Raw genomic sequence first — 24,681 nt, 5'->3', positions numbered from 1 at the left:
AGATTGATTTTTTTTAATTATTAATTAAAATTTATTTTCAAAAAATATATTTTTCAAAAATTAATTTTAAAAAAATATATTTTTCAAAAATATATATTTTTTTAAATTAATAGAACATATTAATTTAATTTGTCACCTCTGGTAAAACAAAGGTGAAAGACTGATAAATTCCCTCACTTTATATCTCACAGTGGAGGGATGACTGTGAATGTTTTTGCGAGAGAGGAGCAGGTACTTATATAGAGCCAGTGAAACAGGTCACAAGCGAGAAGAAATCACTAGCATGCACTCTGGCGGCGCTTGTCGGAAGTGGCGCAACGTTGGTTGCCAAGCGCTGTGTCGATAACGTCAGGATATGCATGCGCGCCAGAAAACAGTTCCGACAAGCGCCGCCAGAGTGCATGCTATTGATTTTTTCTCGCTTGTGACCTGTTTCACTGGCTCTATATAAGTACCTGCTCCTCTCTCGCAAAGACATTCACAGTTATCCCTCCACTGTAAGATATAAAGTGAGGGAATTTATCAGTCTTTCATCTTTGTGTTACCAGAGGTGACAAATTAAATTAATATGTTCTATTAATTTAAAAAAATATATATTTTTAAAAAATAAATTTTTGAAAAATATATTTTTTAAAAATAAATTTTAATTAATAATTAAAAAAAATCAATTTTCAAAACCTTGGTTTTTTGTTGGCTGCCAATAAAAAATCAAGCTTTTGAAAATCGATTTTGTTTCCTTGGCAATTCCTTGGCAACTAATATTGGCCCGATGCTTGGCTACCGATCATTGGCAGTAGCGTGATCATCCCAAGTTTAAACCATTGGTGGTCCAATGATGGTTGCCAATTGTTTTGCCAAGAAAAAACCATTGGGCACCAAGCATGGCCCATTATTGAACCAATCGTTAACATTGGCAACTTCCCGTTGGGTAGATGGGTAATTGTGAACTCTCACCCAATTTCAACATATACGTTATTGTATATACATATATATATATATATATATATTTTGAATATTCTGCGTAAATATTCACTTTTGTGAAATTTTATCCTTTAGTTAGAATTTTATTTCAAATATTATAGTTCTCTTGTTTTTTCATCATTTTTTTTTGTTTCGATGAAAAATAAAAGAATAAAAAAAAAGGAAACGAGACTCAACTTTTTTGAACAATCAATGTATCTTTTTCAATTGAAATTCAGTATTTACGTTATTGTACATCTATGACAATGTTGTTTGCTCGATTTTGACTTTTCCTCGAATGCTTTGTCCTGATGTTTGCGAATGGATTCTGAAAAAAATATAATAGAAATTTTTTTCGTGCATTTATTTAACTCTATACTGGGGAAGATACGTTTTATTTCATTTTTTGAACTTTTATAGTATATGTTTCTTTCCTTTAATTGGAAATTTTTAATTAATAAATTGAATGTGTAAAAAATAAAAAATTGAATAATTAAAATGTTTAAATAATTGAATTATACTTTTTTCTGACGTTTTTGGAAAAGAAAAAAATTAAAAGCTACTTCTATGATAGTTCGCTCGTCTTAAAAACTTTTAAATTGTAAAAAAAAAATTAATTTTTTTCTGTTTTTGGCAAAAATAAAATTTTTATATTGAAAACTTTGTGATTAAAGATTTATTTTTAATAAAAGGAAAATTTAAAAGCAATCTTTTTATTTTTTAGATGAAATGAAAACGAAAAAAAGTAAATTAATAAAAGGAAGGAAATTAAAAGGAAAGAAATCGGAAAAGAATAAAAATGAATAATTTTGAGGAATTTTTGATCGCAATTTGAAATTATTTTAATTTTAATGATTTTAGTTTAATTAAGAGTTAATTAAATGGAATTTACCAGCAGCCGTCTTCCTGCCAATTGCACATAGAGCTTCGTGTAGTTCTTTCATGATATTGACCTCGGGATGAAGACCGGAAACCCAGATTAACAGCATCCGGTATCCGTGCTCCTTGTAACTCGAAGGACCTACGAGCGCATCTTTATCGTCCATTTCAAAAGGCTGCTCCTCTCATTCTTTACAGGAACATCACGAGGTGCAAATCACGAAGTGCTAAGCTAACTAACTCCAAAGTAATTCGCTTCTCTCGTTTTCGATATTATTTTCAAGTGATTTCAAACAAATTTTAACTATTTTTTTTTTCATTTAATATAAGAAATACAAAAATTTATTTATTTTGTTTTTTTGAATTAAATTAAATTATTAAATGTTTTTTTTTCGTAATTAACATTTTGACAGGGTTGACACTGGCCAGGGAAAATTTTAATTCAGGGAAAAGTCAGGGAAATCAGGGATTTTTATTAAAAGTACTGGAAAAAATTAAATTTTTAGAATTCATGAGAAAATTCCGAATTTTTGTGTCTTTTTCGTTTGCCTCATAAACTTTGAAATTACCACGAATTCTTAAAAAAAAATTCTATTTTTGACAATAAATTCTGTTTAATTAAATTAATTCTTAAACAAATATCATAAAATTATTACTTATAAATTATTTCAGGAATAAATTATTCATTTAAGTAAAATTTACTCAAAAAGTTAAAAATTAATATTGAATTATAGAAGAGTTGCGTTTACAATTTTCAATGAATAAATGAACTTTAAAAGGTTTTAATTTTTAATATTATAAAATTTCAATTTTTAATGAATTTCATTAGAAATTTTATAAAAAACGTACATATTTGAAGAAGTTTAATAATTCAAATTCTTCTAAAACTAGTTGAATATTTCTTAATAAAAATTTATTTAATTATTAAAAATAATAGATTTATATAAAAATTGTAGTTAAAAAAAAGTAAAAGGAATTTAATTTTGGAAACGTTACAAATGATTGCAGAAATTCAATTATTTTCAAAAATAATAAAATTCTTCCCAGAAATCCAATAATCAAAAATTTTTTTTTAAAATCTCGTCAAAATTTTAATTTTATCTTTAAAAATAAGAAAATTCTTGTCAAAATTTCAATTATTTTCAAAAATTTTAATAAAATACTTGGGAAAATTTCAATTATTTTCAAAATTTTTTCAAAAGAATTCAAGTATTTATAAGAAAAATTTTAATAAAATTCTATGCAAACATTTAATTTCTATTATTTTTTATAAATAATAAAATTTTTACAAGAATTCAAATATGTTAAGAAATTTAATGGTTTTCATAAATAACAAAATTCATTGCAAAATTTCAATTATTTTTAATACAATTTTAGTCGAATTCCTCGAAAAATGTAATTATTCTAAAAAGTTTTATTAAAACTCGTCAATTTGTAAAAATTTTTTTAAATTTTGATAAAATTCTTTAACGAATTCAATTTTAAGACTTATTTAATTATTTATTTTTTTATCGAAAGAATTCAATTATTTTTCTAAATAATTAAATTTTTCATGAGAATTCAATTATTTAAAAAAATTTGAATAACATTCTTCGCAACAATTGAATTATTTTTATGAAAATAATAAAATTTTTCTCAGGAATTCAATTATTTACAAATTTTTTTTTATAAATTTCTTTGCAATAATTCAATTATTTTCAAAATAAATAATAAATTTCATCGCAGAATTTAAATTATTTTTACTACAATTTTAATCAAAGTCCTCGGAAAATGTAATTATTCTTAAAAATTTTACTAAAACTCGTCAAAAGAATACAATTATTCAAAAAAATTGTTGATAAAATTCTTTATGATAATTCATTTTTCAACAATATTCAAGTATTCGCAATAAACAATTTATTTTTATATTTAAAGAATTCAATTATTTTTTTAAATTTGGATAAAATTCTTTAAGTGAATTCAATTTTAAGAATCATTCAATTATTCAATAAATTATTCATTTTTGTATTTAAAAAATTCAATTATTTTTCCAAATAATAAAATTTTTCACGAGACTTCAATTATTTAAACAAATTTAAATAAATTCGCAAGAATTCAATTATCTTTAAAAATAATAAAATTTTTCTCAGAAATTCAATTACCTATTTACAAATTTTTTATAAATTCCTTCTCAATAATTCAATTTTTTTCATAAATAATAAAACTCATCACAAAAATTTCAATTATTTTTAATACAATTTTTAATCAAATTTTTTGAAAAATGTAATTATTTTTGAAAATTTTATTAAAATTCGTCAAAAGAATTCAATTATTTAAAAATTTTCTGATAAAATTCTTTATAAAAATTCAATTTTAAGAAACATTCAATTATTCAATAAATTATTTATTTTTTTATTTAAATAATTGAATACTCGAATAATTTTTAAATAAAAATTAATTTAAAAATGAATTTCAGTAAAAATTTTAGATAAAATACTTTATGAAAAATTCAATTTTCAGAAATATTCAATTATTTCATTAAATTATTCATTTTTTTTATCTATTTAATTATTTGAATTCTCGTAGAGTTTTCTAACAAAAATTGATTTAAAAATGAATTTACCTTAAAATTTTCGCAAATAATTGAATATTAAAAGCATTATAGGTAGTACGAATTGTTTTAGAAATAATTCAGTTTTTAAAAGGTTTCAAATTAAAATTGTTAAATATTATGAATTTTTTCATACCTTTAACTAACGATTCTGTAGAATTAATTTTTTTTAAAAAGTTTATTTAAATTTTCGTTGAAATTATTTCAAGTTTTTATTTTTTTAATGTACAATTGAAGAATTTCCGAATAATCAATGAAATTCGGTAAAATTGAATTGTGAAAAAATGGATTTGAAAATTCTCCAAGAACTTTTTCAAAAATTATTAAAAATAATAATTCATTTAAAAATAAAAAAAAATAAATAAATAAAAAATAATTTTATTTAAAAACTTCTAAAAAAGAATAATTAATTGAATTGAAATGTTTATAATAATTTTAATGAAGTAACGGTATCGATTTCTTTATGTTTTATAATAATATTCTCAAAAGTTGAATTTCAAGGTTTGATTTGAAATCTTTTGAAGAATTTTAATTCCTATGAAAAAATTATAATGATTGAGTATTTACTTAAAAATGAAGTTATTGATGTTTTTGAATAATTTTACAATGAATTAAATTAAATTATATAAATTAATAATTAAATTCGTAAACAAATGAAATAAGAATATTTTTTTGAGTATTGGATCATTTTTGAAATCTTGAAATACGAGAGAATCGAACAACATTCAAAAACAAAAATCGAAACAAAATAAACAGTTTACAACTGGACTTTATTTTTTAAATATCAAACTGACAATTTAGTAGTGGGGGTTTTTTTTTAGAAAATATTTTATAAATTTCTATTTATTTTTATCTACGAAAAAATACTACATTCTAAAATTTTAAAATTGTTTTATGATTGTTTTAAGATTGACAGTTTGTTATTAAAAAAAAAGAGGAAGAAGAAATTACCCAGTGTGTAAACTTGTAAGCAGTTGAAAGATTGAAAGGCAAGAAGTTTGTTGTGCTATAGAGTTATTTGTTCACCTGTGTATTGATGTTCTATTGCATCGATTTGATCGTGATTGAAGGCCCAGTGGAGGGCTAATTTTTTCCAATCTCCGGAATCTAATTGTTTATGGGCCAATTTCCAAAGAGCTGATCGCATATGATCAGGGAGACTGCCATTATTATTGGACATACTTCCCCTTGTATCCTCTCGCCAACGTCTTCTCGCTGGTGTCAATTCCTTGTCGGAATTCGTATCTTCCTGTTATATTAAAGGTAATTATTTTCTTTTTTTTATTTATTAATTTTTACTTATTTTTTTTTCTTAGAAATTTATCTAAAAATTTAATTACTAATTAATTACTAATAAATTTAATTGCTATTTTTGTAAATACATTACTTTCACTTATTTCGTTCAAAAAGGCACTAATTAATTTTTTAAAACGTGATTTCAATTATCAATTTTATAGTTAAAAAATGAATTCTAAAACTCTAGAAAAATTGAAGAGGATAAAAATATCGAGAAGGAAAGTAAATTAAAAATTAAAATCCGTTTATATTAATTGACAAACTTTCTAAATTTGATTAGAAATAATTATAGAACTACCAAAAATATTAACGAACTTCTTGAGATTCAATATGGAGACGTTAATCTCCACTTGAGAACGCCAAGGTCACCGCTAGATGGCAGTTCAGTTCCTTCTTGGAATTTTAACTGCCACCTAGTGGTGACCTTGGCGTTCTCAAGTGGAGAAATTAAACCTCCCTTTTTTTTCTCCCTCGAAAACTTTTTTACAACTTAAGAAAATATTATTTTGAGAATATTTATTATTTTTATAATAGACAAGTTATCGTTTCCTCGAATCAAATAAATTCTCTTTAAATAGTTTAAATTATAAAAAGTAAATTATAAAAATGACGAAGTAGATAAAATTATTAAAAAGACTTTTTAATTCTTTATACAATTTCAAATGTCACCGACCAAGAAAATTAAATATTCCCGTCGGTGGTTTAATTTAAAATTAAAAAAATTAATTATTAATAAAAAATACAGGTATAAATTAAAAACGAAAGAAAAAAAGAAATAATACTTCTCTTCATTATTAATATAAATAATTCATTAGTTTCAAATCTAATATGTAAAAATATCTTTAAATTAATAGCATTTCCGGAATTCAATTAAAACGATTTACTGCGGCTATTTTAAGAGAGAAAAAAGAGAAGAAAAAATTATTGAATAAAGTTAATTCACAGCAGACTTTTCTCACATTATATATTTTTGTGTTTAAAAATGATACGGTTGATAACTTTTAATGTCTCGACGACCGGTGTGACGTCAACGACACACGGCATTTTAGAAATAACTTTTTATTACTGGCAAATAATATCAACTAATTTACTTGTTTGAAATAAAAATAGACTGATTGAAAGCAAAATGAATTGAGAAAATTATAGTTTCATTTATTGAATCGATCCAATTGGTGTAATTAAATAATTATTTAAATTATATAAATGGAGTATAAATTATTATTAATTAGCAAATTATAAATAGAGTAGGTATAAAATATTAATTAGCAAGTTATAAATAGAGTATAAAATATTAATTAGAAAATTATAAATAGAGTATAAAATATTAATTAGCAAATTATAAATAAAGTATAAATTATTAACTAATAAAATTAAAAATAAATTATAAGTAAATTAACAATAATAAAATTCTTCTCTGAATTTCAATTATTTTCATAAATTTTACTAAAATTCTTTAAAAATCCAATTATTTTAAACAATTTTAATAGAATTCTTCAAAAATTTAATTATTTTCAACAATTGTAATAAAATTCTTCAAAAATTCAATTATTTTCAACAATTTTAATAGAATTCTTTAAAAATCCAATTATTTTCAACAATTTTAATGAAATTCTTTAAAAATTCAATTATTTCTAAAAATTGTAATAAAATTCTTTAAAAATTCAATTATTTTCAACAATTTTAATAGAATTCTTTAAAAATCAAATTATTTTCAACAATTTTAATAAAATTCTTTAAAAATTCAATTATTTTTAGAAATTTCAATAAAATTCTTAAAAAATTCAATTATTTTCAAAAATTATAATAAAATTCTTTAAAAATTCAATTATTTTCAACAATTTTAATAGAATTCTTTAAAAATCAAATTATTTTCAACAATTTTAATAAAATTCTTTAAAAATTCAATTATTTTTAGAAATTTCAATAAAATTCTTAAAAAATTCAATTATTTTCAAAAATTATAATAAAATTCTTTAAAAATTCAATTATTTCTAAAAATTGTAATAAAATTCTTTAAAAATTCAATTATTTTCAACAATTTTAATAGAATTCTTTAAAAATCAAATTATTTTCAACAATTTTAATAAAATTCTTTAAAAATTCAATTATTTTTAGAAATTTCAATAAAATTCTTAAAAAATTCAATTATTTTCAAAAATTATAATAAAATTCTTTAAAAATTCAATTATTTTCAACAATTTTAATAGAATTCTTTAAAAATCAAATTATTTTCAACAATTTTAATAAAATTCTTTAAAAATTCAATTATTTTTAGAAATTTCAATAAAATTCTTAAAAAATTCAATTATTTTCAAAAATTATAATAAAATTCTTTAAAAATTCAATTATTTCTAAAAATTGTAATAAAATTCTTTAAAAATTCAATTATTTTCAACAATTTTAATAGAATTCTTTAAAAATTCAATTATTTTCAACAATTGTAATAAAATTCTTAAATAATTGAATTGTAGTGAAAGATTGTATTGTTTGGAAAAATAATTGAATTTTTGTAAAGAAATTTATTAAAATTTTAAATAATTGGTTTTTTCGTGAAAAATTGTATTGCTAGTGAATATAATTGAATTCTTGCAAAGAATTCATTATTAAATTTTTTTTAAAAATTAAATTTTCGTTAAAGACTGTATTGCATGTGAAAATAATTGAATTCTTGAGAAGAATTTTATAAGAATTCTTTTAATTGATTATTTAAAAAAATTTTATTAAAATTCTACGCAAACATTTAATTATTTTCGTAAATAATAAAAATTTTACAGGAATTCAGTTATTTACAAATTTTTAAAAAATATCTTCGTAATAATTCAATTATATTCATAGATAATATCATACTTTTTATGAATTTAATTATTTTTATAAATAATAAAACTCATCGCAGTTATTTGCGATTTAAACACATTTCAATTATTTTTAATACAATTGTAATCAAATTTATCAAAAAATTTTATTATTTTTAAAAATTTTATTAAAATTCGTCAAAAGAATTGAATTATTTAAAAAATTGTTCATAAAATTCTTTATAAGAATTCAATTTTAAGAAACATTTAATTATTCAATGAATTATTTATTTTCGTATTTAAAGAATTCAATTACTTTTCCCAATAATAAAATTTTTCACAATTCAATTATTTTTTTAAAATTTTGATAAAATTCTTTATGTGAATTCAATTCTATGAAACATTTAATTATTCAATAAATTATTACCATTTATTTTTGTATTTAAATAATTGAATTCTCGTAGAATTTTCTAATGAAAATCGATTTAGAAATTAAATTTAGTTAAAATTTTAGATTATAATTAAATATTGATTAATTTTTCATACTTTTTAGCTAACAATTCTGTAGAATTAATTTTTTTTTAAAAAGTTTAATTGAATTTTTTTTTTTTTGAAATTATTTGAAGTTTTTATTTTCTAATAATATATTTAATTGAAGAATTTTTGAATAATCGAAATTTCGTAAATAAATGTATGACAATATTCTTTTAAAAATCTAAATCATTTTTAAAGTGAATCAGAATATTCTTTAGGGGAAAATGTCGAATTTTTGTTTGGAAATCAGGAAAAAACAAAATTTAATTTTTGTAACATCCCTACAAAATTCTAAAAAATAATTGACTTTTGGGAAAATTGCAGTTGAAATTTTTATAGAAATAATTAAATTTCAAATTATTTTACATTGAAATTATTTGAAATTGCAATTAAAATAAATAACAATAAGTTTTTAAATATTTGTTTAAAAAAAAATTATTGAATTTTTGAATATAATTTAATGTAGAAATTTTAAAAGAAATAAGGTTTTTGAAAAATTGTAATTTAAATTTGAAGATAATTGAATTTCGGAATTAATTTTAAAAAATTAAATAATTAAAAGTTTTGTCAAATTTCACTGAAATAAATTTTATACTTGAAAGAATTTATTTTTGCTATTTTTAAAAATTGTTTTGAAATATAATCGTATTTTTTGAAAAAATTATATTTCCGAAAAACTTTTTTTTTAAATGAATTTCCTTTAAATTTTAAAAAGAAAAAAATAATAGGTCTTAAAATTCAACGCGATAGTTATATGCTTGTATTGAGTAAAACTAATTATATACTGAACGTAATTAATTACATCGAATGTAATTACATTCAACGTAATTAATTATAATCAATACATTTACTAAATTAAATAGAATTAATCACATATTTTGAATTATATTTTTAATTATATAAGCTATTATATTTGAAATATATAATTTCAATATAATTTAATATTTTTAGCTCTAGGAACTTTAATCTTTGTTAAATAAATAAATAAATAAATTCGATACAATTCCTAATTATATTCGAAATATATAATGTGGATTATATATAGATATTTATTACAAATGTTACCGGAGTTGGATAATCCAATCTTGCTGTCCTGATGATCATATCGACGATTGCCGTGAAGCTACCTCGAGCAGCGATGTAAAGAGGTGTTTTTCCACTCTGCAAGATATTTAGTTCAATAGACGCGATAAATTCCCACATTCGCAGGAGTTAATAGAAATCAATGAAGTATGTATGTGTGTACCAGCAGCACGATTTTTGATTTATCGATTGGTATATAACTCAAGTTACATAATTCAGCCATCGGGATTTATATCATTCGAATAATGTCATTTTAAGGGCCAAAGGGAATTCCTCGCCGTGCTTTCATAATTCAAAATTTCGTTTATTAAAAAATACCATACTACATGGAAAAATATTTTTTGCTTATAGGCAAAAATTTATATAGATAACTATTTTTTCATTAAAATCGAATTTGCGAAAAATGTTTTATTAATTTAAATTAGAAGCAAATTTATCAAACAATATTTTTAAATTCAGCAAAAGTATATCAAAAAAATTTTTTAATTAAAAACGAAATTATCAAAAATATTTTTTAACTTTGGCACTCCAGGTTTTCTTTTTTAAGCGGACCACCAATTCTAGAAGAACTTTTTCGAAATTATTCAAAATATATTTAAAAATTTTGGAAAATAATTGAGTTTTGAAAGTGTTAGTAAAAAAAATGTGAAACTTTTTTTTTTATTTGAAAACTGTTTTCTTAAAGTTGCAAAACTTTTTCGAAATTATTCAAAATAATTGACTTAAAGAAAATTTTTATTTAAAAATTGTGGAAAATAATTGAGTTTTGAAAGTGTTAGTAAAAAAATTGTAAATCTTTTTTGAAATTAATCAAAATAATTGATTTTGAGAAAATTTTTATTTAAAAAATGTGAAAAATAATTGATTCACAAAAAATATTTGTTTTGGTTTCTAGAGAAATATATTTTGTCTTTATTCAAATTTTCACTTTTGCTAATTTTTTACTTAAATTAAAAAAAAGAATTTTTAAACTTAAAATAATTTAATTCTTTTTGAATTCTTTTCAAATTTTAAGAACTTTTAAAACACAAAGAATAATTCATTTTTCGAATAAATTTTTTCAAGCTGTCAATTATAATTAACTTAGAAATGATTGAAATTCTCGAAAATTCTATTAAAAATAATTAAATTTTTTAAGAATTCTATTAAATTTTTTGAAAATAATTGAATTTTTTAAGAATTTTGTTAAAAAATTTGAAAATAATTGAATTTTTTAAGAATTTTGTTAAAAAATTTGAAAATAATTGAATTTTTTAAGAACTTTATTTAAAAATTTGAAAATAATTAAATTTATTAAGAATTTTGTTAAAAAATTTGAAAATAATTGAATTTTTTAAGAATTTTTTTTAAAAATTTGAAAATAATTGAATTTTTTAAGAATTTTATTAAAATATTTGAAAATAATTAAATTTTTTAAAGAATTTTTATAAAATTACTGAAAATAATTGATTTTTTTAAGAAATTCATTAAAATTTTTAAAAATAATTGAATTTTTTAAGAATTTTATTGAAATTTCTGAAAATAATTGAATTTTTAAAGAATTTTATTGAAATTCAAAAAAAATAATTGCACTTTTTAAGAATGTCATTAAAATTTTTGAAAATAATTGAATTTTTAAAAGAATTTTATTAAAATTTTTTAAATAATTGAAATTTTTAAAAATTTTATTATAAAATTTTTGAAAATAATTGAATTTTTAAGAATTTTAAACAATTTTTTGAAAATAATTGAATTTTTAAAAAATTTTAAAAAAATTTTTGAAAATAATTAAATATTTGAAGAATTTTGTTACAATTTTTGAAAATTTTACTTGAATTTTTTAAGAATTTTATTACAATTTCTAAAAATAATTGTATTTTTTAAGAATTTTATTGAAATTTTTAAAAATAATTGAATTTTTACAGAATTTCATTACACTTTTTTAAATAATTGAAATTTTAAAGAATTTCATTAAAATTGTTGAAAATAATTGAATTTTTAAAGAATTTTTAAAAATAATTGATTTTTGAAAGAGTTATAGTAAAAAATTGTAAATTTTTTTTGGAAATTATTAAAAATAATTGATTTTGAGAAAAGTTTTATTTAAAAAATGCTGAAAAATAATTGAGTTCTGAAAGTGTTAAAAAAAATTGTAAAACTTTTTTTTTTATTTGAAAAACTTTTTCATTGATTGAAAAATAAATTTAATGTTGTAAAACTCTTTCGAAATTATTTAAAATAATTTATTTAGAGAAAATTTTTTTTTAAATATTTTGAAAAATAATTGAGTTCTGAAAGAGTTACGGTAAAAAGTTGTAAAAGTATTCAAACAAGCTGGAAAAAAATATCATTTTATTCATTTTTTGTACAATTTCCACATGATTGGAAATATTCTCGATTTAAAAAAATTCAGATACTTGAAAAAATCGATTCGACACTTTAACAAAGCTGGAATATTTTTTTTCAGTAGAATATTTTCAAGTTCTATGAAATATTTTCCAAATGCAGATTATATTTGCATATATTTTTAAATTCGTGAATTTCTTTCTATCGCTTACAATTTTTGCAACGAATATAAGCCACGACGAAAGAAGGAAAAAAAAAGAAAAAAGGGAAAAATTTGAAAAATATTTTGCAATCTTCAATAGAGCAGGTGTATAGGAATATCGAGCTGGAAGATTAATGTTCCTTGCTGGATTTGTATATATGTGTGTAGGTGTACGTTTTCCGTGATAAATGTATATGTATACGTATATCTTGAAAAATTATACGAATTTCTATTCTTCCAGAAAAGCGTTGGAGAATGCAAATTCTCGGGGATAATTTTTTTTCGAATCGTTTTTTTAGAGTTTAAAGATTGATTACTAGGAATATAAATATATAGAATAGAAAAGGTGTAAAAAAGAAAAAAAATTTTATTTTACCTTCTCTCGTTGCTGAATATTTGCACCTGCTTTTAATAAGAGTTTACAGATTTCCGTGTGTCCCATTTCGGCTGCTATGTGTATTGGAGATTGTAATCTCTGGAAATAAATTCGTAAACGCATAGCAAAAGTTGTATATATGAGAAATTTTCTTTTTCTTTTTTTTTTTTTTTTGCTTTTTTTCGATTGTAATAAATTTTTGGAAATCGAAAATTATATGATCGCTAATATTATATATTTCACGATTGGTTTAATGTTGTGCGAATAATGGAATATCGATATTTACAATCTTCGAGACAAATTGAAGTGTTATTGCACTTCTTTGAGTTTTCCCATTTTCTTTTTTACTGGAAAATATCTTTCGAATTAAAATAAATTTTTTTTCTTCTCTACATTTTAAGAGTTTTTTATTAGACATTTCTTCTGGTATAAAAGTCAAAAAAAGTTTTTAATTTGTTTTATCCGAAAGAACTTTTCTTCTTAAATATTAATTGATATACAAAATATTTGTAAATTTGGTTTTTAGCGAAGTATTTTGCAATTATTCAAATCTTAAGAATTTTTGAATCACAAAGAATTTTAAAACAATATACCTCGATTTTTTCTGTGTAAATAATTAACTTTTAGAAAAACTTTCTTGCTGTGAAATATAAATAATTTAGAAATGATTAAAATTATCTAAAATTGTATGAAAAATAATTAAATTTTTTAAGAATTTTATTCATAATATTTTTTAAAATAATTGATTTTTTAAAGAATATTATTAAAATTTTTGCAAATAATTGAATTTTTTAAGAATTTCATTAAAATTTTTGAAATTAATTAAATATTTTAAGAATTTTATTAAAATAATTGAAAATAATTGAATTTCTTGAGAATTAAATCAAAATTTTGTCAAATAATTTAATTTTTAAATAATTTTATTACAATATTTGAAAATAATAGAATTTCTTGAGAATTTTATTAAAATTTTGGTAAATAATTGGATTTTTTAAGAATGTCATTAAATTTTTTTAAAGTAATTGAATTTTTTAAGAATTGTATTAAAATTACTGCAAATAATTGAATTTTTTAATAATTTTATTGAAATTTTAAACAATAATTGGATTTTTATAGAATTTTACTGAAATTTTAAACAATAATTGGCTTTTTATAGAATTTTATTATAATATTTGAAAATTATTGAATTTTTTCATAATTTTATTAAAATTTTGGCAAATAATTAAATTTTTAAACAATTTTATTACAATATTTGAAAATAATTGAATTTCTTGAGAATTTTATTAAAATTTTGCCAAATAATTGAATTTTTTAAGAATGTCATTAAATTTTTTGAAAGTAATTGAATTTTTTGAAAATTTTATTAAAATTTCTGAAAATAATTGAATTTTGTAAAAATTGTATTAAAATTACTAAAAATAATTGGATTTTTTAAGAATTTTACTGAAATTTTAAACAATAATTAGATTTTTATAGAATTTTGATTATAATATTTGAAAATAATTGAATTTCTTCAGAATTTTATTAAAATTTTGGCAAATAATTGAATTTTTAAAGAATTTTATTACAATATTTGAAAATAATTGAATTTCTTGAGAATTTTATTAAAATTTTGTCAAATAATTGAATTTTTTAAGATGTTTATTGAAATTTTAAACAATAATTGAATTTTTATAGAATTTTATTATAATATTTGAAAATAATTTAATTCTTTAAGAATTGTATTAGAATTACTGAAATTAATTGCATTTTTAAAGAATGTCATTAAATTTTTTGAAATAATTGAATTTTTTGAAAATATTATTTAAATTTCTGAAAATAATTTAATTTTTTAAAAGAATTTCATAGAATTAAAAATCATTTATTTAAAATTTGAAATTCAAAAAAGTATTTTCTTCTCCCAAAAATTATGTAAATTTTTTTTCCAACTTTTTCAGTTTAATGAAATATAAAAATATTCGCAGTTGAAAAATTTAGTTGAATTAAAGAAACGTTTTATTGACAGTTATTTTATTGATTTAAGTAGAAATTAGTTGTTTCAAATATTTTTTTTTTAAAGTGATTATTTGACTAATTTTTATTTTTAATTTAGTAATTTATTATTAATATTTAAATAATTTCTAATAAAAATTGGAAATCTGTTTAATTTACTAATTATTAAAAATTTTATTTCCTTCAATTTGTTTAATTGCAGGGATTAAAATTATATTTTATTAATTTTCGATAAAATTTGTAAACATATTTTATATAATTGACTCTGGAAATAAAGATTTTCAAAAAAAGTTTAGCAAAATTTACTACATTTAATGTCAATTTTTTGTATGAAAATTTTTTAAATTTACCTTGTATATTACAGATAGATATTAAATATTCTTATTTTTAGAGTAAATTTTACTGATTCTTAAGAAATTTTTTCTAATTTTTTAAAAGAAAATTATCTTCAAAAATATTGAAAGCTATTTTGAAAATAACAATTTTGAACAGTAAATTTTACTATTTATGAAGGGAATTTTACTATTTTTAAAGAAAAGTAAATTTTACTAATTTTTTACTGCAATTTATTTACTGAAATCAAATAATTTTTATTAATATTAATTAAATGGCATTTGAACCAATAATTTTAGTACTTAAGGGCATTTGAATCATTATGACGTCACAATTTGTGCAAAGCATGTGTTCTAAAATTGTGACGTCATAATAGTTCAAATGCCCTTAAACCAATAATTTTAGTATTTAAACCAATAATTTTAGTATCTGAACCATTAATTTCATTATTTGAAGAAAATTTGAATTGAACCATTTAATTGACTCAAATAAAAATTATTTCATTCAAATAAATATTTAATTGATAATAGTCAAGAAATCAGTTATTTAAATCAAATCGATTTTATAAAATATATTCAGTGTATTCAATTTGTATGAAGCATTTATTGAAAAGCAAAATATAAACACTTTTTCTGTCAGATATCAAATTGAGATAAAAAACGAATCAAAAGTATTGCTTTGCAATATTTTTGATTCGTTTTTTTTCTCAATTTGATATCTGACAGAAAAAGTGTTTAAAAAAATGGTGCAAAAAAGAATTTATTCTTACCGAATTAAGACTGTTTAATTCAGCGCCTTTATTAATAAGAATTTCGACGGTGTCAACTTGATTGCTTTCGCATGCCAAATGTAGTGGTGTATTACCATTCTGTGAATTAATGGATTCGTTAATTAAGGCGCTTATATATTTTCGTCGGCTTTCAAACTCATTGGTACGTATTTTTTTTTTTAGCGTGAATGATTCTTTTTTTTTTTTTTTTTTGAAGCTTAAAAAATGAAAATAAAAAAAAGAAGAAAAATACATATATACCTTGCACTGCTTGTTGAGTAAACCTCCGTGTTGAATAATCGATTCGAGTATTCCCTTGACTCCTTGACTAGCAGCTACGTGAAGCGGAGTAACTCCCCTCTTTATAAAAAAAAAATGCTTTCATGAGTGAATTTTAATGATATTAATTTTTCAAAAATAGAACTCAAATTGTGTTTTGAAATACTAATTTTTTTTTTCATTCAAAATTCTTCTTCTTCTTCTTCTTCTTCCTCTTCTTTCAAAATTATTTTCATTCACTTTACTTTCGGGTTCTGTTCTAAATTAAAAGTTTTGAAGAAGAAATTTTTTTTCTTTCTGGTAGAAGAAACTTTTTGAATACGAAATTATTTTTAATTTCTTCTTTTTTCATGAAAATAGAAATTTTTATTATTTTTTTCATTATTTGAAAGAATATTTTTTTAACCACCTCTTTTTTGAATTAGTAAAAAATGTTTACTAATTGAATGATTTACTGACTTTTTGCTGTTGAATTAGTAAATTTTACTAATAAATATTATTTTTTACGAATTTATTAATAAAATTTACTATTTGACTGACTTTTTGTTTTTAAATAACATTTTTTAATATTTAACATTATAATAAAATTCCACAAAAGAATTTAATTGTATAAAAAAGAATTTTAAGAAAATTCATTCGCAAATATTCAATTATTCTCATAAATAATAAAATTTTCACTGCGAAATTGAAGTATTTAAAATATAATTTTTGTAAAATTTTTCGAATAAAATCAATTTAAAAAATGTTTATAGAATTCTTTGCAAGAATTCAATTATTTTCGCAAGCTATACAGTTTTTAACAAAAATGTAATAAAATCTTTCTCAGGAATTTAATTCCTTTCAAAAATTTTAATAAAATTCTTAACAAAAATTCAATTATTTTTTTAAACAATACAAATTTTTCACGAGAATTAAATTATTTAAAAAATTGAATTATTTAGGAATTTTATTAAAATATTTAAAAATAATTGAATTTTTTAAGAATTTTATTAAAATATTTAATAAAAATTGAGTTCATTAAGAATGTTATTGAAATGTTTGTAAATAATTGAGTTTTAAAGAATTTTGTTGAAATCTTTGAAAATAATTGAATTTTTTAAGAATTTATTAAAATAATTGAAAATAATTGAATTTTTTAAGAATTTCATTAAAATATTTGAAAATAATTGTAAAATATAATGACTTTTTAATTATATATTATTGTTATTTCTTGTAATGTCTTTTTTACTAAATTTTGAATTTTGTTTGAATTGCCGCATTGAGAGTGCGCATGTGCGCGGGTCCGTCGAGAGGCCGGAGCGTCGTTTTCAGTTCAGTTCTCGTTAGAGATTCATGACGAAATGTCTTATTTGTATTTTCTCTTTTGATATATTAAATATTCATTTTAACCGACTACGTTATCTTTTCCTTACAAGTCTTACATAATTAAATTTTTAAAGAATTTTGTTAAAATATCTGAAAATAATTGATTTTTTTAAAGAATTTTATCAAAATTCTCGTAAAAATATTTAAATTTTTAAAAAATTTTATTAAAAATAATTGAATTTTTTAAGAATTTCATTAAAATTTTTGAAAATAATTGGATTTTTGAAGAATTTTATTAAAATATTTGAAAATAATTGAATTTTCAAAGAATTTTATTAGAATACTTGCAAATTGAATTTTTAAAGAATTTTATTTCAATTTTTAAAAATAATTGAATTTTTTAAGAATTTTATTGAAATTTTTAAAAATAATTGAATTTTTGAAGAATTTTATTCAAGTTTTGATAAATAATTGAATTTTTTAAAAGAATTTTTTTAAAATTATTGAAAATAATTGAATTTTTTAGGAGTTTTGTTGTTCAGTTATTATTTTCATAAATAATAAAATCTTTCTCAGGAATTCAATTATCTTTAAAAATTTGAGTAAATTTGTTTACAAGAATTCAATTATTTTTCCAAACAATAAAATTTTTCAAGGGAATTTAATTATTTAAAAAAATTTGAATCAAATTCGTCACGAGAATTCAATTTTTTTTTTAAATTTTGATAAAATTCTTTAGAAGAATTCAATTATTTATTCAAATAATGAAATTGTTCTCGAGAATTCAATTATTTTCAAAAATCTGAATAAAATTCTTCATAGGAATTTAATTATTTTTTTTTAATTTTGATAAAATTCTTTATGTGAATTCAATTCTAAGAAATATTCAATTATTCGATAAATTATTTGTTCTTGTATTTAAATAATTGATTTTTAGTTAAACTTTCTAATGGAAATTGATTTTTAAATTAATTTTTGTGAAAATTTTTAATAATTGAATATTAAAAGCGTTATAGTACATATATACGAATTTTTAGAAATAATTAAATTTCAAAATCGAAGTTAAAAATGTTGAAAATTTTAATTGTTGTATAACTGTAATAACATTTAAATTATTACTTTAAAAAATTATTAATTTATTATTCTCCTAAAAAATTTTTGCTACTTTTTTCAGTTTTAAAGCTACTTTTAGCTACTTTTTTAAAATTAATTATCGAGTTCGAAGCCTGGAAGCAAAAATTCTAGTAATTAACAGTAATTTGTATAAATTTTGTTAGTAAAAATTACTAATTTAAAAGCAAAAAGTCAAATTCAAATTAGTAAATATTTTTACAAGTTCAAATTTAGAAATGAATTGTGTGCAAAATGCAAATACAAATTTTATCTGAATGAGCAATTAAAAAAAATATATAAAAATATAAGTAGTTTCTATAAAAAATGTGAAAATAAAAAAAATAAAAATGTAAAAATGTAAAAATAAAAAATATGATAATAAAAAATCCAAATAGTAAACTATTTGAATTGTACAGTTTTCAAAATTAATGAAATAAAGTTTCCAAGAAATCCGCGCCGCTGAATTGTGACTTAGGAAAATTAAAGACATAAATTTTTGAAAGGATTTTTCTAAAACTTATTTCACGACGGCACACATAAAGACTTTATTGAAAGAATAGGAAATGAATTTGAAAAGTTTTCAAAAGTGTTGGTATATAGTATATACGCTGGAAGTTTGTAAAAAAAAGAGTAAAAGTTGAGTTTTTTGATTGCTCACCTCGTCAGTGAGTTCAGTGTTTGCGCCAACTTTTAAAAGAAGTTGAGCTATCTCTGTATCTCTGTTTCTCGTAGTCACGTGCAATGGTGTGTTTCCTTCATTATCTTGAGCATCCACGTAAGCTCCAAGTCCTATCAATACTTCCACGGCTTCGAAATGGCCCCCTGAGCACGCACAGTGCAAAGCCGTTTGTCCATTCTGATCAAAAATTTACAAAAAAAAAATCCGTTCTTTATTCTTTTCTTTGTAAATATAAATTAAGATTGAAAAATATTTTTAACAAAAATTTTTCATTCTTCTTTTGTATTTACAAACAAATTTAATTAACAATTATTTCTAAATACAAATGAAGAACAAAAAATTATTTTAACAAAAATTTTTCGTTTTTCATTTGTATTTACAAAAAAAAAAAAAATAATCCATTTTTGGTTATTTTTTGTAAATACAAATAAAGACCAAAAAATTTTTTCAAGAAAAATTTTTTGTTCTTCATTATACAAATAAAAAACAAAAAATTTTTCCAAGAAAAATTTTTCGTTCTTCATTTGAATTTACAAAAAATGAACAAAAAAAATGTGATTAAAGAAGATGATTATTAAAGATGATGATTATTAAAGAAGAAACTTTACTCTTCGATACAAGAATTTAATTTGATATCCTTAAAAAACAGTTTATAAAAATTTAAATAAAAGGAAGTAACAAAAATAGGAATAATTCCTGAAAATTATTATTCAAAAATAGAGGCGTTTATTATCCAAACTCTGAAAAGTAAAGATATCTAAAGAAAAAATAAAACTTTTAAAAAATTATTTGAAATTAAGAATTTTATTGAAATATTTTTAAATAATTGCATTTTTTAAGAATTTTATTCAAATTGTTGAAAATATTGTAATTTTTTGAGAATATTATTAAATTTTTTTGAATTTTATTAAATATCTTTAAAATAATTGAATTTTTTAAGAATTTTATTGAAATTTTTAAAAATAATCGAAATTTTTAAGAATTTACTGAAATTTTTAAAATTATTTAATTTTTTTAATAAATCCAATAAAAATTATTGAAAATAATTGGATTTTTAAAAAATTTAATTAAAACTGTTGAAAATAATTGAATTTTTTTTGAAATCCAATAAAAATTATTGAAAATAATTAGATTTTTAAAAAATTTAATTAAAACTGTTGAAAATAATTGAATTTTTGAAAAATTCTATTAAAATTGTTTAAAATAATTACATTTTTAAAGAATTTAGTACAATTTTTGAAAATAATTGAATTTTTTAAAGAATTTTAATGAAATTTTTTCAAAAAAATTTTTTCAAAATAATTATTAAGAATTTTATTAAAATTGTTAAAAATATTTGAATTTTTTAAGAATTTTATTAAATTTTTTAAACAATTGTAATTTTTAAGAATTTGATTTAAATTCTTCAAGGTAATTAAATTTTTTATAAATAATTGAATTTTTATAGAATTTTACTGTGATTTTCTAAAATATTTGACTTTTTTGAGAATTTTATACAAAATTATCAAAATAATTGAACTTTTAAAGAATTTTATTAAAGTTTCTCAAAATAATTGAATTTTTTAAGAATTTCATTAAAGTTTTTGAAAATAATTGAATTTTTTAAGAATTTTTCTGGAATTTTTGAAAATATTTCACTTTTTTAAGAATTTTATACAAAATTATCAAAATAATTGAAGTTTTAAAGAATTTTATTAAAGTTTCTCAAAATAATTGAATTTTTTAAGAATTTCATTAAAGTTTTTGAAAATAATTGAATTTTTTAAGAATTTTACTGGAATTTTTTAAAATATTTCACTTTTTTAAGAATTTTATACAAAATTATCAAAATAATTGAAGTTTTAAAGAATTTTATTAAAGTTTCTCAAAATAATTGAATTTTTTAAGAATTTCATTAAAGTTTTTGAAAATAATTTAATTTTTTAAGAATTTTTCTGGAATTTTTAAAAATATTTCACTTTTTTAAGAATTTTATACAAAATTATCAAAATAATTGAAGTTTTAAAGAATTTTATTAAAGTTTCTCAAAATAATTGAATTTTTTAAGAATTTCATTAAAGTTTTTGAAAATAATTGAATTTTTTAAGAATTTTACTGGAATTTTTTAAAATATTTCACTTTTTTAAGAATTTAATACAAAATTATCAAAATAATTGAAGTTTTAAAGAATTTTATTAAAGTTTCTCAAAATAATTGAATTTTTTAAGAATTTCATTAAAGTTTTTGAAAATAATTTAATTTTTTAAGAATTTCATTAAAATCTTTGAAAGTAATTGAATTTTCTTTAATTTCATTAAATATCTTGAAAATATTTGAAGTTTTTAAGAATTTTATTGAAATATTTAAAAATATTCGATTTTTTAAGAATTTTACTGAAATTTTTGAAAAAGTTTGAATTTGTTTAAAATAATTGAATTTTTTAAGAATTTAATTAAAATTGTTGAAATAATTGAATTTAAAAAAATGTTTTTAAAAATAATTATGATTTTTAAGAAATTTATTAAAATATTGTAAATTGAATTTTTTAAAGAATTTGATTAAAATGTTTGAAAATAATTGAATTTTTTAAGAATTTTATTATAAATTTTGAAAATATTTGCTGTGCATTAAACCAAATTATTGTTTTTAAATTTGTTTCATGTAAGCAAAATTAATTTATTTGAATTCAAAAAAATATTTTCTTGTCTCAAAAATTATGTAAATTCTTTTTCCAACTTTTTCAGTTTAATTAAATACGAAGATATTCATAGGTTAAAAAAATTAGTTTAATTAAAGAAAATAACTTTTTTTAAAGTGAAATAAATATTTTATTTTACTTTAAAAAACTTTTTATTTTTCTTATTTACACTTCCATACAAGAATTCAATTTGATATCCTTAGAAAAACCGTTTATAAAAAGTTAAAATAAAAGCAACTAACAAAAACACAATCGTTCCTCTCGAAAGTCCAAAAAATAAAAATATTTAAAGAAAAACTAATAAAGAAAAAATAAAAATAGTCAAAAGAATAAAAATATTTAAAAAAAAACTAATAAAGAAAAAATAAAAATTTTCCACGTAGGCAAACGGGAGAAAAAGTTCCGAAGAGAATTTTTAAATAAGTAAAAAATGTTCCAGGCGAATGTAAATGAAGTCATAGAGCGATTTTATTCGTGTAATAAAAAGCCCCAAGATATCAGGAATGTCTTAATTAAGAAATACTTGTAAGACTATATATTTCCCGGGGTCTGTGGAATGTTTCTTTTTTATTAACATTTTATCAGGAATTACAGTAAATATTTATTAACACTGAAAGGGAGAAAATTGTTGATTTACTTTTTCATTATAGCTCTCGTGCGATAAATAAATAAATAAATAAATATATATATATAGAAAATTGGAAAAAGAATATAAGGAAAAATGTGATTGTACAATATAATGAAAATGATGTAATTTGTAAAATGTGTAAAAATAGTATTGATTTTGTTTTCACCTTGTCCTTAGTTTCCAATTTAATTCCAGGAATATTTGAGAGAGCTGTTATTGTTGATGGATGTCCAGCATTGGCCGCATGATGAATTGCCGTTGCTCCTGTGCAATCAGTCGCGTCCCCATTTAATGACTCTAAAGCTTCGGCGAGATAGTTTACCACTTCTGCACTGCCACCTCGAGCGCCACACATGAGGAGCGTGCATTCTTTCTGTGTTCAACAGAAAATTCTTTTATGTATTTTTACATATTTTCCTGTTTTTTATTTTTCAATTATATAACTTTTTATTTATCTCTATATCTTTTTATACATTTTTCTATTTTTATTTTTTAGATATTTCATAAATTTTCCTATATATAAATATAAGAATTTTTATTAAAAGATGTATTTGTAATTTAATTTGAAATATAACTCTTACGTCTGACTAAAACGTATCTCTACTACTTGTTTCGAAAATATTTCCATTTCTCTATTCATATATTTACTTTGCAGTTTTTTCGACTAAAACAATATTTTTTAATTATTTTCACAAAAAAATTACTCGTTTTAGAGGAGTTGAAAAAATTATGTCTGACTGAGCGAGGTTCATACTACTTACTTTTCAATTTCAATCTACATTTTGTTACTTTCTCCTTATTTGTAATTTAATTTAAAATATAACTGTTCCGTCTGACTAAAAAGTATTTCTTTAGTTCGAAAATATTTCGATTTATTTATTCATATTTACTTTGCAGTTTTTTTTCGAATAAAACAACATTTTTTATTTCTAAATTAGAAAAATTACTGGATTTGCAGGATTTAAAAAAAATCATGTCTGACTAAGCGAGGTTCATACTACTTAGTTTTCGATTTTATAGATTTTAATCGTCGTGTCAAATAAAAACAGCCTTAAACTATTGATTCTAATACTACGAGAATTTAGAAAACTTATGTCTGACTATATCTGGTTTTCACTACTTATTTCTAGATTCTATTTGAAATTTAATTGTTCTGACGATTTCTGTCCGACTAAATTTAATTTCTACTACTTATTTCGAGATTGTATTAGAAATTTAATTCTTCCGTCTGACTGAAACGTCAGGGCTCGGATTGTACGACTTTTTCGACTTTTTTCGACTTTTCTAAGGAAATGTGACTTTTTTTTGACTTTTTTGTGAAAAAATGCGACTAATCGACTTATCCAAATTTTTTTTTAGTAAAATGCGACTGAAATTTTAAAAAAAATTTTGGAGAAGAATTTTGATATTTACAAAGATAATTAAAAATTTGAAGGGAATTTAAAAAAAAATTTTGAAAATAATTTAATTTCTGACAAGAATTTTCTTACTATTGAAGATATTTAAATTTTGCAAAGAATTTTATCAGAACTTTTGTAAATAATTAAATTTCCAGGATGAATTTTATTATTTATGAAAATAATTGAAATTTTGACAAGAATTTTATTCAAATTCTTTGCAAATAATTGAATTTTAGAAAAGAATTTTATTACTTTTGAAAATAATTGAATTTCTAGAATGTATTTTATTATTTATAAAGAGAATTGAAATTTTGACAAGAATTTTATTAAAATTCTTTGCAAATAATTGAATTTTAGAGAAGAATATTTTTATTCTCAAAGATAATTGAAATTTTGAACAGATTTTTTTAAAAAAGTAATTGAATTTTGCAGAAGAATTTTGACATTTATAAAAATAATTGAAATTTTG

The 24,681-nt window shown here is 19.5% G+C and overlaps 1 protein-coding gene across 2 annotated transcripts in view; it reads right to left on the bottom strand.

Annotated features, from left to right (window-relative positions):
- Positions 1-864: 864 nt before the first annotated feature.
- Positions 865-24,681, bottom strand: part of LOC122505104 (ankyrin repeat and death domain-containing protein 1A-like) — a 78,627-nt gene continuing 54,810 nt past the window's right edge. Inside the window, exons 6-14 of one of the 2 annotated variants that reach the window (XM_043616556.1) lie at positions 22,979-23,185; positions 19,487-19,684; positions 16,393-16,491; positions 16,132-16,230; positions 13,038-13,136; positions 10,117-10,212; positions 5,456-5,678; positions 1,853-1,981; positions 865-1,288 (exon numbers count right to left, since the gene is read on the bottom strand). In XM_043616556.1, coding sequence (XP_043472491.1) covers positions 1,203-1,288; positions 1,853-1,981; positions 5,456-5,678; positions 10,117-10,212; positions 13,038-13,136; positions 16,132-16,230; positions 16,393-16,491; positions 19,487-19,684; positions 22,979-23,185 — 1,236 coding nt within the window. In that variant the 3' untranslated portion in view covers positions 865-1,202. Of the gene's footprint in view, positions 1,289-1,852; positions 2,030-5,455; positions 5,679-10,116; positions 10,213-13,037; positions 13,137-16,131; positions 16,231-16,392; positions 16,492-19,486; positions 19,685-22,978; positions 23,186-24,681 lie in introns of those variants that run through there. The other variant, XM_043616557.1, reaches the window with a different exon arrangement.

Source organism: Leptopilina heterotoma, unplaced genomic scaffold, assembly GCF_015476425.1.
Source record: "Leptopilina heterotoma isolate Lh14 unplaced genomic scaffold, ASM1547642v1 Lhet_340, whole genome shotgun sequence".
In the NCBI taxonomy this organism is placed as follows: domain Eukaryota; kingdom Metazoa; phylum Arthropoda; class Insecta; order Hymenoptera; family Figitidae; genus Leptopilina; species Leptopilina heterotoma.
Note: the sequence above shows the minus strand (reverse complement) of the source record. Positions and strands in the feature narration are given on the sequence as shown.